General features: G+C 44.7%; 1 protein-coding gene across 1 annotated transcript in view; it reads right to left on the bottom strand.

Moving 5' to 3' along the window:
- The window catches only part of LOC311325472 (uncharacterized protein), a gene marked incomplete at its 3' end in the record, with an annotated part of 32735 nt that extends 22797 nt beyond the window's left edge, over positions 1-9938 (bottom strand). Inside the window, exons 1-12 of the mRNA XM_084458189.1 lie at positions 9391-9938; positions 5807-6554; positions 5647-5727; positions 5451-5539; positions 5259-5372; positions 3830-3901; positions 3571-3706; positions 2627-2730; positions 2069-2216; positions 1890-1977; positions 588-765; positions 216-358 (exon numbers count right to left, since the gene is read on the bottom strand). Coding sequence (XP_084314315.1) covers positions 216-358; positions 588-765; positions 1890-1977; positions 2069-2216; positions 2627-2730; positions 3571-3706; positions 3830-3901; positions 5259-5372; positions 5451-5539; positions 5647-5727; positions 5807-6554; positions 9391-9933 — 2444 coding nt within the window. The 5' untranslated portion in view covers positions 9934-9938. The remainder of the gene's footprint in view (positions 1-215; positions 359-587; positions 766-1889; positions 1978-2068; positions 2217-2626; positions 2731-3570; positions 3707-3829; positions 3902-5258; positions 5373-5450; positions 5540-5646; positions 5728-5806; positions 6555-9390) is intronic.
- Between the last annotated feature and the right edge of the window lie 2807 nt (positions 9939-12745).

The raw sequence follows: 12745 nt of genomic DNA, 5'->3' as shown, positions 1-12745 counted from the left end.
AAGTTATGGGGCACATGGACTACAGTACTCATAACTGACTGTGCAAGAGAAACTACCAGATGAATACAAGCTAATCTTCTCAATCAGCATTAGGATCAGAGTTGGATATGAAGTCTTCACTATGAATTCGAGTCCTACGTTATTGTCCTCATTTCCATGCTGACAGACAGAATAACCTTCAAGCTAGGTAGATGGATGGAGTTGATGACCCTCACCCAGTCCAATCACTGAGGAAGGCAGTGGCAGCCTTCTCCGCGTTAGGAACTCCGCCCTTCTGCAGAAATCCTCGTTTCTTGGCAAAACAAGTTAAAAACCCCAAGGAGTTCCTGAAGTCTGGAACATTGTACTGGAGCATAATCTAGACAAGACAAAAGCACATCACATTTCATGTCACACAGCCAGATGAAAACATGAAGACCAGACCAACTCGTTTGAAACTTAATTCAGCACTTTATAATCCAATGTGCACGATGGGCACCATCTAAACAGTTGATTTGAAAATAAATCAGAGCAGCACAGACAAACCACCGCTTCTGATCAAGCTCATTCACGAATCCCACTGGGCGATCATCTTGTGTCCCTCTCACCTGCTGTTTGTCACATTGTCTGAGGAGGGACTTGACGGCTTCCAGCACGCTCTCCTGCTTCTCCTCCACCTGCAGACTCCTCAGGGCCATGGACGCCGGCGGGTTGGACTGACACGCCACGATCCCCGGGCTGTCAATCATCCTCACGTTTTTGCTGATGTGCACGACTTTCATACATCTGTAAGAAAATTGTGAGACAAGACATTTTCCAAAAGGGAAGGCAGTTTCCAATGTGAGGTATATTTAAAGCTCAGTTGTCAGGTTAGCTGCATGTAGCAGCAGGGGAAGGTTGCATAAAAACAGAAAAGTTACCAAGATCCCAGGCATTCTCAACAGGTCCAAAACAAAAGGAGAATATTCAAGGTTCAGGAAGGGAAAAGTCCAGTGAACACAGAAAACACACGACATGACAATGAACCGACAGAGAAACAAACGGTCTGGGCTGGTGCCTAAAGTAAGAGGGGCCTAACGAGGGAAGGAGCTGCAGGTGAGACTAATCAAGACGAGGGACAGGTGTAGACAATCACACAGACACACAAGGGCAGGGAGCGAAGGGTTAACTGAAACGAGACAAGCGCCCAATCTCAACGCAGCCTCAACCTCCTCACCCTGTTCACTCCCCCTCTGTTTGCATGTTCAGCAGAGATTCGCCCTATTAAGGGCCATCCCAAACCAATTAGCGTGGAATGCGTTTGGATTGTCAAACCCTAAAATAGCGTGCACAATATAGAGTTCATTTGCAGAAACATATCTCCATGTGAATTTTTGATAATTTCTCATTGTATTCAATTATAGTGATTTATATTTTTTATTATAATTAAATATTTTTTCCCATAAATCACCTAAATATGCCTTGGTGACGGCTGCTTCCATGTTTCGGTCTGTTCCGGTTGAGTGGTGAGCCGGTCCATTTATATACCCTCCCCCTCAATTTGCGATGCCCTCCACAGCTGCGAGTGAAAGTGGATTTGGAGTGACACTCGGTGGTGGAGTGGGAGAGCGGAGTGGGAGAGCGTAGGGGCTGGTTTGGGATTGGGCCAAGGTGAATATCAAAAAATACCAGAAAGACAAACAGGCCAGTGGGGAAGTCACTGGGGATCAGGGTGGAGTGAGACATCAGTGTTGGATTGAATAAAGACTTCGGTTCTTGTCAGATCATCAACTTCCTCAAGCTTCCTACACTTTCCCCACCAACATTGTAAAATAAAACAATAGGCCGAGATATGCCACTACAGCCAGGAACCAATTATAATCTTAGCAGACACACAGACATGGTATTGTACAAGCAGAAGCTTCACTAACTTGGTGATCCCTCTCCGGAAGCCTGTGTTACACGCCCGGATCCCCTTCAGACTGTTGACCAGGCTGCTCTTCCCCACGCTGGGGAAGCCTGAGCAGGGAAAACAAGAGCACTGTGAAATACTGTAGATGAGTTCAGAGTTGGATTGTGCACGTCTTTTTAAATACACATATATCTTTACCTACTACGCCCACTTTGAGCGCACCCTCTCTATCTGAGGCACCAGCATAGTCTCCTAGTAACTGGAGGAGACGGCTGCCTCCGAAACAGGCCGCTCCTTTGGTTTGGTCCACCACCCCATTAGATGCCATTGTGCTTTTCTTCTCTTGCTGAGAAGAGAATAAAACAATTGGGAGGAAAAAATAACATGAATATACACATTTCCTTGTGGGTCAGTTCACACAGGTATCGAATTGAAACCTTTATTTATTCAGGTTATGATTTCAGGGAAGACAATTGAGAGCAAGCTCTCTTTTTCAATGTCGCCCTGATTACATTAATAAGACATATAGAATAGGGACATGATACAACAAAACAACAAATTCACAAAAAGAGGTCACAAGATCCAAGAAAAAAACAAGACAGAAACGTGTAGTCGACAACATAAGTCAACAATCAGTACACTAAGTCGATAAGGCACAAGTCGACATTTGTGGTATAACTACATAGGTTATACATTTCCCAGTGGATTATCAATGAGGTTTATTCCATTCATCATGCTGAATGTGGATGTACTTACCACTGTTTTGTCCTGCAGTTGGGTAGATGCCTGAAACGCCACAGCAGGGAACTCTTGCTGTAGACACTGCAGCCACCTCTCCACATTCTCCTTAGGCACGAGATCTGAGGGAAGGGAAGTTACATCACATTACCTCACAAGAGCCTGAGCAAAAGATTATTTCAAAAGCAACTGAGCATTGATGGACCGTAAAGACAATGGCTGTGTCCCAAACGGCTAAACCTGTGTCCCAAACCTTTTTAGGCAGCATTCGGAGGCAGGGAGGCATCAAGTCATGTCCCAATTGAATATTTACACATATCCTTCGTTGGTCAAGATATCCCACAATCCCATGCGCCAGCTCAAAAAAGAGCAATTTTGTTTTCCTTTACTGTAGGCTAAAGTTAGCTAGCTACATTAGTTAGCTACATGCAGGGTTCAACAGAAATGTCGGAACAAATAGCTTAACTTGTCAAATGATTTGGGGGCCAATATCTTTAGCTAGCTACGTAGCTAAAGTAAATAGCTTACTATATTGTTGTCTTAGCAGTTGGTAAAAGAACAGGATAAAAATACAATTGCTATACAATACCAAGACCATTTGTGACTGGATGGCAACAGGCAGTCAAATACTAGGTTAACGTATCAGACAATTTATTTGGGAACACGTTAGCTGGCCAGCATAACCCAGATTGTTGGCTTTTCGTTTTGACAACTGATAAGTTCATATGTAACACAGCAAACACTTTTTCCAGAATGATGTTTTAGTGATGATTGACCAATAGGTATTTAGCGACATGACATCATGACGTTGTTACGCATTGCTTCCTTGGAAGTCTGTCTCAATCCAGACTCAATCCAGACTTTACAGGCAACTTCAGACAAAAACATTGCCTCCAAAGGATACTGCCTCGCTAGGCAGCAGGCAGCTGCCTACCGTTTGGAACAAAGTTATACTAATCTACCTATTTTATTCAACAGGAAGAGGAGTTTCTTGTTTCCTTCCCTCCTGAGGACGGCCTCCTCGAGTTGAGGGCATCGGCAACCCAGGGGATCTCTGGCATCCAACACTTCGACTATGACCTCGGAGGCATCAATCACCTGCAGAGAGCCAATCAGATTTCAGAAGGCTCATGAATCTCAGATTCATACCCAGTAAATAAGGCTCAGGGTGATACGATATGCCCACAGTTCCCAACTCATTATGTTGCATAACAGATTTACCTTATTTAACTCGGAGCACAGGAATTTCTTGGAACTTTTGTCTGTTGAGGAAAGCCGTTTCAAAATCTTGTCCTGAGCAGATAAAAATAAGAGAATTAAAGGGCAAGCTGTCATGGTCTAGACCACAAAGGGTGAATGTCATGGTGTAGATCATCAAAAAGTTTAGTTCTGAACGAGTCTGCCATTTTGGAAAGGACGCACAAAGTGCTGTCATTACTCCATGCAAGACAGTGGTTTTCAATGAGGTGAAGAGTAGGGCTGCAACTAACGACTATTTTGATAATTGTCTGTCGATTATTTTTCTGATTGATCGATGAATCAGTAAAAAAACAAACAGCTATGCTTCAAATTTGTCCTAGCTCACTCTGATTTAATCCTATTGTCTTTGTGACATTTCCTTTCCCTCCTCATAACAAAGTGTAACAATCTACAGCTTTATTATTTCTGAGTGAAGTGTGAGTGCCTTTTCAGTGTAGTGAGGAATGAACTAGAGTGAAGCAAATAGTTTTAACACAGAGGAGGGTAACAGTTCACACCAGTGCGTTGCTCTGCCCTGTCACCCAACTCTAAAATAATCAATTAAGCTAACATGTGTGATGCGAAATAACATGCTAAGATTGCCTTATCAGACAAATACATAAAGCGTTAGCTAACTAGTAATTGGAAATGCATAGCAAGCTGCTGCGAGTCAGTGGTTGATTCATGAAGATGGCAACATAAGCATCTAGCTAGCTAAGTTGAAAGCCACGGCTAACATTGAGCATAGCTAGCGGTCGTTACATTAGCTGCAGCCAAAGAAGAAGCTAGAAGCTAGCTGGCCATGTTAGGTTTGGCTGGGTCAATTAGCTAGCTAGTTGCTAGATATGCTAGTTAGCTAGCATGCTTGTAGAAGCCATCGTACACAACAGTCACTGTCTGTTATGAAATTCTACAAGGCTCTGTCTAAACGTTAGCTATTCATAACACGAATGAGGAGAGAGAAGACGTTCAATGAAATTCGTTGCCGACTTCTTGAAGCAATTTTTAGCGTTTTAATTGATTCGTTGTTGCAGCTCTAGTGGAGAGAGGGAGAGGGAAAGCAACAGCCATGCAGTAACTGCTGGGGACTGTGGAGGGTAGTCGGCCATGTTTAAAGAGATGTCATGTTCCAGATCACTAGTAGTAGAAAAAAAAGAGTTGATGTGCAAAACAGTGGTTTTCAATGAGGCGGAGAGGGGAGGACAACAGAGGTGCACTATTTGTGAAACGTCACCACAATGCTCATGCGTCGTCCTGTTCGTGCTAGAAGAACTAGAAGACGATGTAATACTGTACACCATTTGTGGGTGGTCCTTCGCTCCTACGTGCTCTATGTGGCCACCTAGTGTTCTGAAACTAAATTGAGTCTCTTTAACACAGAATATTCACTGACATGATTACAGGTCTCTACCTTCCGCGGCCTCTTGGCTTTGGGGTCAGCGTCACCAGTACCGGCATCTCGTTCTTTATTCCTCTTTTGAGCTCGATCCTGTTGTTTGGAAATTTTCTCTTTTTCCTCCTCAAACTGGGCATAATAGAAATCCACAGATTTTGGACATGTTCAAGAATCATGAAATGCAAATCTTCTGAGTGATGACCTTACCTTTAAGCTCCTCTGCTCTGCTTCTCGGAGAACGTCTTCTCTGCAAGGGTGGATGCTGGGCACTCCGGGATCCTTTTTCACTTGCTTGCCTACGCCAAAACAAACCAAAAAGCATACATAAAAAGCATCAGTACGATCACAGACACTTGTCGTGGACAAAACAATTTAACAAAACTTGATGTCTAGTCATTCTCACCTGACAAGATAACCTGCTCCATGCTTTGCATTATAGCTTTGTCCAGGTCCCTCGCTAGTGTGCTTGTTCCAGTAGCTCCCTCTGCATTCAAAGATTGAATTACGTTGAAAAATCCAGAGAAATTACTCCCAACATAAAGTAAAAATCCTGTCCCTCTTACCTGTTAAGACAAACTGTTCCATGCTTGTCCAAACATTGGACAATTCCCTCTCAGAGTCTTGCTGTAGGTCAGTAGTGTCCTCTGTCCCCTCAGAGTCTTGCTGTAGGTCAGTAGTGTCCCCTGTCCCCTCAGAGTCTTGCTGTAGGTCAGTAGTATCATCTGTCCTCATCTGCTGGTGGCCGAGTTGTGATTTGTTTTTTTTGAGCAGATGAAACGCTTCACCACAGGTGTTTGCCAGCAAATGTTTCTTCTTTACTGCGCTGCAATGACTAGTTGATATCCCAAACCTGCTGAGCGTTTGAAAGACGGCCTTTTTTGCACCACCGTACTGCAGAACACTGTTGATATAGTAAGCAAATGCGGACAGGTGGGGATTTCTTCCCCTCAGGGCGATGGATGCAGCAGCACAGGTTTGAAGAGGAGACAGGTTTGTGACGGCGGAAAACAGCGAGAACAGAAATGGAGCCAGGCGCTGTAGATCGGACTCCATCTCGGCTAATGAGAAGGCCTTCAAGTCTTCGGGTGAACAGCGCCCAAGCATAAAATCTTGATTAGGATTGCAAAGTCTCTTGCATTCAATGTCTATGAGAATGAGCACACCTTCTTTTATTTTATCAAGCAGTACGTCGTGTTTCATGATGAGGTTTGCAGCGGTCGACCAGTTTCCTTTAGAAATACTCTCCACAATCCCTGCTGCAGATGTGGGGCATATCCGTCTGGTTTGTTTTGAAGGGTAGTGAATCAGTACCTAAACGATTAAACAGAGTGCATTATTATTTACAGCATTATTGTGTATAACTGTGTAATAACATTGGTTAAGGCTAATCCTATAAGTTATCAATTAAACAAGCCCTAGTAAGGTTGAGTCTTCAATTTTCAATCTTTTTATCATATGAAGTCAATTCAACAAAGAATAACACATTTCTCATACATGATGTTCTGAATACTAAGTAGTATGCAGACCAAAAATTCTGTGGAAGTGGTGGAGTGGGAGGTGGGAGAATGGGGACGTCACCTTCGACATAACCGCGTTACAGGTGACACCAACAGCTCGGAACAAAGATGGACGTTAGCTAACTTTGTTTGTCAAACCAGTAGATAACGCACTACGCAGGATTTTGCACAGGATTTTGCACATACAAAAGAGATATCGAACATGTCCTCAGATAACAGTTGGAGAATACTGTGTGTACGAGACACAAATAATACAGAAATGCTAATAAAACAGTATTACTAAAGTTTCATTTTGTTACACAGGGAGCTGCCATCTTGTTCATGATTTCCAGAGCGAACTGGGGGCAGGGTCGAGGGGTACGAGTGGAGGACACAAGTGGAGAGGGGTGTTCCAGTTAAAACTGCGACTGCGAGTAGTATCTCGTAAATCCCGACTTCCCGGGCCAAATGGAACCCAGCATAACATCAGACAACTTGTCCACAAAAAATGAAAGATAGTACTGCAGTCCTTATCTGAAAAAATATGGTACAGCAGGAGGCACCAGTTGTTGACATCAGATCTACTGTATGTGACGAGATGAGCGCATCCCACTCTTTTCGGAGATCTACCGGTCAGGGACACTGAGCAAGCGCCAAGAGGGGGATATTGTTGGATTCATCTCTGCCCACAGAATCCACTCCAGCAAGACCAAACACGAGCTGTTACAAGTTGATATCGTCTTATTACAGGCGAGGAGAATAACCCCCCTCTGACTCCCATTCAGTTGGATATCCCACTTGCAATCTATGTGTTAAGGCTGTAAATGGCCATTGGTCGCCTTCTCGTGGATCTATCATCTAGCAGTCGGTAAAATCAACCACGTCAAGATGTGGAAATCATTGGATTCCCCTCGACCTACAGAACCTAGCCAGCCTTATTTTGAGCCGTTTGGAGTCAATTAATGTCAGTGTATGAAAATTATATAGCTTAATTCACCCCAATCACCCTGTTGCTCGCAAGGTTTTTTACATGTCCGACTGCTTGCAGCTAAATTAAAGGATTCAGTGTAGTACAGGGATATACTGTCACGGGTGTATTATGTACATGCAATAAATAATCCCGGGAGTGAGATATGCTGTCATCTGCATTATACATATGGTGATGTTATATACAATAGACACTATACACTAGCTAGGCGCCAGATGGCCTGGGGGTAGAAACCCTTTCTGATTCTTTCCGTGCTCGTCATGTGGGTGCAGTACCTTTTCCCTGAGCGTAACAGAGAGAACAGTCCATTGCCAGGGTGGCTGGGGTTCTTCAGGATTCTGCTCACCTTGGTCTTGCCCATCTTGTTGTAGAGGTCCTCAAGGTGAGGGAGTGGCCCCCCTAAGGTACGTTCAGCTGATTGTACCCCTCTCTGTAGGGCCTTGTGATCCTGTATGCTGCTGTTCCCGTATCAGGTGGTGATATTTCCAGTCAGGATGCTCTTGATCGTGCATGAGTAGAATCTTTGTCGAATCTGATGGGTCACCCCAAGGTACTTTGAACTGTCCACTCTCTCTACAGGGGTCCCGCTGATGATGAAGGGGGTGTAGTTCCTCTCCTGCTTCTGTCCAAAGTCCACCAGCATCTCCTTTGTCTTGCTGACATTTAGATGGAGGTTGTTATCCTGGCACCACTGGGTCAGGAGCCTCACCTCCTCCAGATTCATTCAATTTCTGACCATTGTGTTATGTTAGCTTATGATACTGTATGAACGCTGAGCATGAGGACAAATCTAGTTTCGCATTAGCCAAGGGGAGACTAGCTAGCAGCGATGCTAGCTAGTTAGGTAACACAAATCCCTGCACAAACCTGTGGCTTAGTATTCACCTGTACAATGTCTCCATCTAGTGGCACAAAAAACAATCCAGGCAATGTTAATTTTTAAAGCACCTTAAAGGATCATACCGGTCTAAATATGATTTGATCTCCTAAAACTAGTCATCCAACGTATATCACATTATCGCAATCCATTTTCCTAAGTAAAGCTCACGTTAAAAGATATTTGTATTTTCGTGTTTTACTTACATTTCAAAAGTTGAATGTGATGGTGTATGGTCCTTTAAAGAGCTAGCCATGGTCCAGGTTAGTATACTATACCCTGGTACCACCCTGCCAGGAACCATTCCTTATGCCATAGATCGGTCTACATTACCGCATCTACCGACAATATTATTTTGTTACCGAAGTGAAGACATTTTTCGAAAGACGAAAGCCTTTTCTCCAAGGTGGCTACAGTTGTCGCCCGCCATCTTCTACATAAAAAACACTTTTGCACATAAATAGCACATATTCACTTATATCCACTAGCGTGGCTTTGCAACCCTGATCACGTGATCTCTCTCCACTAGACAGCCAGTGAGATCACGTGATTTGGGTCGCGAAGCCAGGCTAGTGGATACCATAATAGCTCAGTAGATATCAGTTGATATTATCTGTGGATAATGTTAAGTTTGAGTTTAAGTTGAATAATTCTGCCTCACAATCTTTACAAATTTGAATTGTGCAGAATATACAAAATACAGAGATGCATAAAACACAAAGTTCGCTTGTCTATTTGATTTATTGCTCTACAACCTGTTCTAATACATCCATGGCTACAACTTACCTCGGTCACACTTTGTCGAGGGGGCATATTGGATGTTGCTGCTGCAGTTGTCGACTGGCTGTGATTTAGTGTTGTGGGATGGTTGTATGGGAGTTTCTTTTTCAACGTCCGAATGATATTAGACAGAGTGGGCGGGTCCGAAGGTACGGTGGCCCCAGGCAAGGTTTCGGACGGAGTCAGCTCTCTTTCCTCTTTTTCTTTTGTTTGTGTGCTTACGTCGATGACTTGTTCTGAACAACCAGCTTCTTCGGAGAGTTTCCATTTGTTTAGAGTTGATAACGAGTCCTCCATTTTCGAAATGAGTCGGAAACACTTACAGCAAATTCGAAATGATTTGTTGACCTGGCGCCGCAATGTTAGACCAATTGCATCCAGACGTTGAAATATGGTTTTCTCGTTCGGTGCTCCTGCTGCTTCGTATATTTTTCTGGTGTTACTCAAAGTGCCTTTTATTCGAAGGAGCTCTTTGCAAAATCGGCAAAAATCGTTCACATCTGTAGACGACATAACTTGTGGCTCACCTGTCGAGTACAATACCTCCATGGTCGAGTACTGTGTATATTTCTCTGTTTCTGTTTGATCCTTGCTAATGTTTTTCTCCCGTGTATCCACTGAACAGCGCACCGTGATGGCGTCACATGTTTTGTTACGCTGATTGGCTGAAGGAGTTTGTCAAAGCACGTACTCTCGTCCACTAAAATCAAAGAGGAATGCAAAGAGAGGACAGGTGAATTTATGGCACCCGCCTGAAGAGGGTGCTCATGTAGCGTTTCCGCCATTATGGACTGTCATCTGCTGCCGAATTCATCCAGTCAGGTCAACATGTAGCCCTTTTCAGTCCTGTAGTCGCATGCTCGCTCATGCCAGACTACAGTCCTTTCACCCTCCGTTCACTTCGCCGTTGTGGTTTTCACATGCCTCTGTAATATGATCTTTAGAAACGTCTTTAGAAACGAAATATAGCTTCCCCACTTGCTCCAGCACGCATGCGCACAGCGCGCAGACTGGCTATTCTCCGTCTGTAGGCTACACTCACGGCTCACATTCTCTACGCTATGATCGGCTTGTTGGTGCCTGGACTATTGTGTGCAAGATGGCTGAATATTTCAGATTTTGAAGATATAGAAGATGACTTAGAATATAATGGAAACCGATCATAGCGTAGAGAATGTACCACACGAAAGAAACCACATTTGAGCTGTTGTGATAAGGGCCTGGTTCATCCCATGAGGATGTATTTAACTTAAGAGGTAAAGTCGCGTTCAGTTAGTTAAAGTCTGTGTTTAAGTCCTACACACCGTCTGCTTTGTCAGAGATGAGGTTGATGCAGACTGAATGGAATATGACTTTTTCCGATTCATCTGCAAGAAGGAATAATACTGTATAAAAATGTGTTCAAGCACTCACTTTAGTACAAAAAGGATTGAAGATATTGCATTGTAACTTACTAGCTACTGGCGTCGTCTGTGATGTCTCCATTTCATCTGTCTCTCCCTCTTCTACACACTCCTGATTAGCCTCTTCAAGCTGTAATCAAACGCACTAATCAAATATGTCCTCTGAATTTAAAAATGGTGAATCTAGCTCAGCACTTGGATCAGAACTTGGAATAAAGGTCCTCACTGTTATCTCAAGACTTTTGCACCTTTGCACTGCACTATGGGATGAATGTTTTTGTTCTGATGTCCTGAATAAAGGGACCATTTTCTTTGCCAGATCTCAGACTCATGATTTTTTTTTTTTTTTTGGGGGGGCAGGCTTGTTAGCTCCAAAGCCTTTTGGTGGGCAGGTGTCCTTTGCCCCAATTAGGTAAAAGAATGACCCATGGAGAAAAGCAGAATGTGAGCTCCCATGATCAGGATGGCGATGCCAGGCTATCCTTTCCATGCTGGCAAACACCAAACACACCCACACTACTTGGCATAGGTGCATAGATGGTGGCATAGATGACACAACACTATATTGTCCATAGATAAGGTCATCATCGTTGAGTTACCTACCTCTCCATTTCCCTTCATCTCATTGAGGTCTGCAGGAGCAGATCTTTCCTCAGGGACATGCGTCTCCGTCAGTACGCCTGCTGGGGTCAGTAGACCTGCTGGGGTCAGTACGCCTGCTGGGGTCAGTAGACCTGCTGGGGTCAGTACGCCTGCTGGGGTCAGTAGACCTGCTGGGGTCAGTACTCCTGCTGGGGTCAGTACGCCTGCTGGGGTCAGTAGACCTGCTGGGGTCAGTACTCCTGCTGGGGTCAGTACGCCTGCTGGGGTCACTACGCCTGCTGGGGTCAGTACTCCTGCTGGGGTCACTACGCCTGCTGGGGTCAGTACGCCTGCTGGGGTCAGTACGCCTGCTGGGGTCAGTACGCCTGCTGGGGTCAGTACGCCTGCCGGGGTCAGTAGGCCTGCTGGGGTCAGTACGCCTGCCGGGGTCAGTACGCCTGCTGTGGTCAGTACGCCTGCTGGGGTCAGTACTCCTGCTGGGGTCAGTACGCCTGCTGGGGTCAGTACTCCTGCTGGGGTCAGTAGACCTGCTGTGGGGCCTTTAGAGGTGAAACCGATGCTGCTTGCCTTGTCAGGGAACTTCACACCTGAGACAGGAGATGAGCGTCAGTCACAGTTCCAACATCTCTGACTTGATCATTCATCTACTGGCTAGATGGTCTGAAGACAATTAACAAGATGAATCTCCCATGTCCGATATATATCTATCAAGGGAAACCGTATGTATACTGTAACTGTATATGGAGAGTATCATTGTATGAACGGACATACTGTTCAGAGTCTCTTGGTTGGCTGTCCTCAGCTTGTCCAGGTCCCAGCCCTTCTGCATCTGAGCTGCGGTGGCGTCACACAGGTACGTGGGGAGGCTGGGGTTCTCAGGGGCTTCGCAGTAGTAGCTCAGCTTTGCTCTGAGGAGATTGTGGGGCAATGACAAACTCTTATGGGGCACATGGACTACAGTACTCAAACCTCTTTTACAACAATGTGCAAGAACAAGTAACCGATAAATATAAGTTAATCCTCTCAATCTGCCTTAGCATTTGGATCAGAGTTGGATATGAAGTCTTCACTATGAATTCGAGTCCTACGTTATTGTCCTCATTTCCATGCTGACAGACAGAATAACCTTCATGCTAGGTAGATGGATGGAGTTGATGACCCTCACCCAGTCCAATCACTGAGGAAGGCAGTGGCAGCCTTCTCCGCGTTAGGAACGCCGCCCTTCTGCAGAAATCCTTGTTTCTTGGCAAAAACCCCAAGGAGTTTCTGAAGTCTGGAACATTGTACTGGAGCATCATCTTTAAAGACAAAAGCACATCACATTTCATGTCACACAGCCAGATGAAAACATGAAG

The sequence above is a fragment of the Borostomias antarcticus genome, assembly GCF_949987555.1.
Source record: "Borostomias antarcticus genome assembly, chromosome: 24".
Taxonomy (NCBI): domain Eukaryota; kingdom Metazoa; phylum Chordata; class Actinopteri; order Stomiiformes; family Stomiidae; genus Borostomias; species Borostomias antarcticus.
This window is presented reverse-complemented; position numbering and strand designations above follow the sequence as displayed.